Source organism: Sapajus apella, unplaced genomic scaffold, assembly GCF_009761245.1.
Source record: "Sapajus apella isolate SASKATOON/1434 unplaced genomic scaffold, GSC_monkey_1.0 scaffold183, whole genome shotgun sequence".
NCBI lineage: Eukaryota > Metazoa > Chordata > Mammalia > Primates > Cebidae > Sapajus > Sapajus apella.
Window position 1 is genome coordinate 1 of NW_022437123.1, and position 1,324 is coordinate 1,324.

The window sequence follows — 1,324 nt, forward strand, 5'->3', positions numbered from 1 at the left end:
CCTTTGCCCTCTATGTGGGCTACACCCACGTGTCTGATCACAAACACTACTGGAGCGACGTCCTTGCTGGCCTCCTGCATGGGGCGCTGGTGGCTGGCCTCACTGTGAGCTTCTGACCCTGACTCACCCTCTGTGCTGTCCAGAGACCACTCCCTGCACAACCCTGGTCCTTCCCTGCACACTCTTGCCCCACGGAGTCCTCCCCTGGGACTCCTTCCCCCAACCATGGTCCTTCCCTGGGACCCCTCCTTCCCCCCATTTATCCCCGAGACTCCTACCCCCCAACCCCGGTTCTTCCCTGGACCCCTCCCTTCTCCCCATTTGTCCCCTGGGACTTCTTCCCCCAACCCCAGTCCTTTCTGAGGACCCCTCCCTTCCCCTCATTTCTCCCCTGACACTCTGTTCACCAACCCCAGTCCATCCCTGGGACCCCTCCTTCCCCCATTCCTCTGCTGAGACTACTGCCCCCAACCTCAGTCCTTCTCTGGACCCCTCCCTTACCCCCACATCCTACCCTGGGACCCCTTGTCCCAACCCCAGTCCATTCATGGAACCCCTCATTTCCCCCATTCCTCCCCTGGACCCCTTCCTTCAACTCCAATTTTTTCTGGGGTCCCATCCCTTCCCCCCATTTCTCCCCTGGGACCCCTCTCCCCAAACCCAGTCTTTCCCTGGACACCTTCTTCCCCCAGTTCCTTCCCTGGGTCTCCTGCCTGCACACCGCAGTTCTTCCCTGGGCCTCTCAGCACCCTAGTGCTCTCCACTAGTCATCCACTAAGAGGGCTCTCTTCCCCCCACAGGCACTCTTCCTCTCATTGCCCACCTGGGACCCTGTTACTCCCCCTCCTGCCCTTGCCCGTGTCCCTGGTGCCTGCCCAGCCCCTGCCCAGTCTCACCTTCCTCCACTCTGCCAGGTCCACTACATCTCAGACTTCTTCAAAGCCCGATCCCCACAGCACTGCCTGAAGGAGGAGGAGCTGGAATGGAAGCCCAGCCTGTCACTGACAGTGGCCCTGGGCGAGGCTGACCACAGCCAATATGGATACCCGCACTCCTCCTCCTGAGGCTGGATGCCTTCCAGGCAGGGAGTGGCTGTGAGTCCAGCTGAGGCCGGTCCCCCAGGTGGTCCCTCTGGCCCTGGGTAGGCACTGAGGGCTCCAGACAGGTTCCAGGAACCCTGGGCTGATGGGACCAGTAAGCAGGCTCTGCTGCCCCTGCCCTGCACAGGACCAGGGTTCTGGGGAGGCCTAGGTAGCCCTGAGCATTTGGAGGGGGACCTGTTCCCATAGCTCCCCAATATCCCCATTCTTTTATGGGGTTAAGG

At 61.3% G+C, this 1,324-nt stretch overlaps 1 protein-coding gene across 1 annotated transcript; it reads left to right on the top strand.

The window, feature by feature from the left end:
• Positions 1 to 8: 8 nt before the first annotated feature.
• Positions 9 to 1,064, top strand: LOC116543160 (phospholipid phosphatase 2-like; the record flags this gene model as incomplete). Its single annotated transcript, XM_032268536.1, has 2 exons — positions 9 to 104; positions 915 to 1,064. Coding segments are annotated over 2 exons (246 nt in total), but the record flags the coding sequence as incomplete, so codon positions are not given.
• Between the last annotated feature and the right edge of the window lie 260 nt (positions 1,065 to 1,324).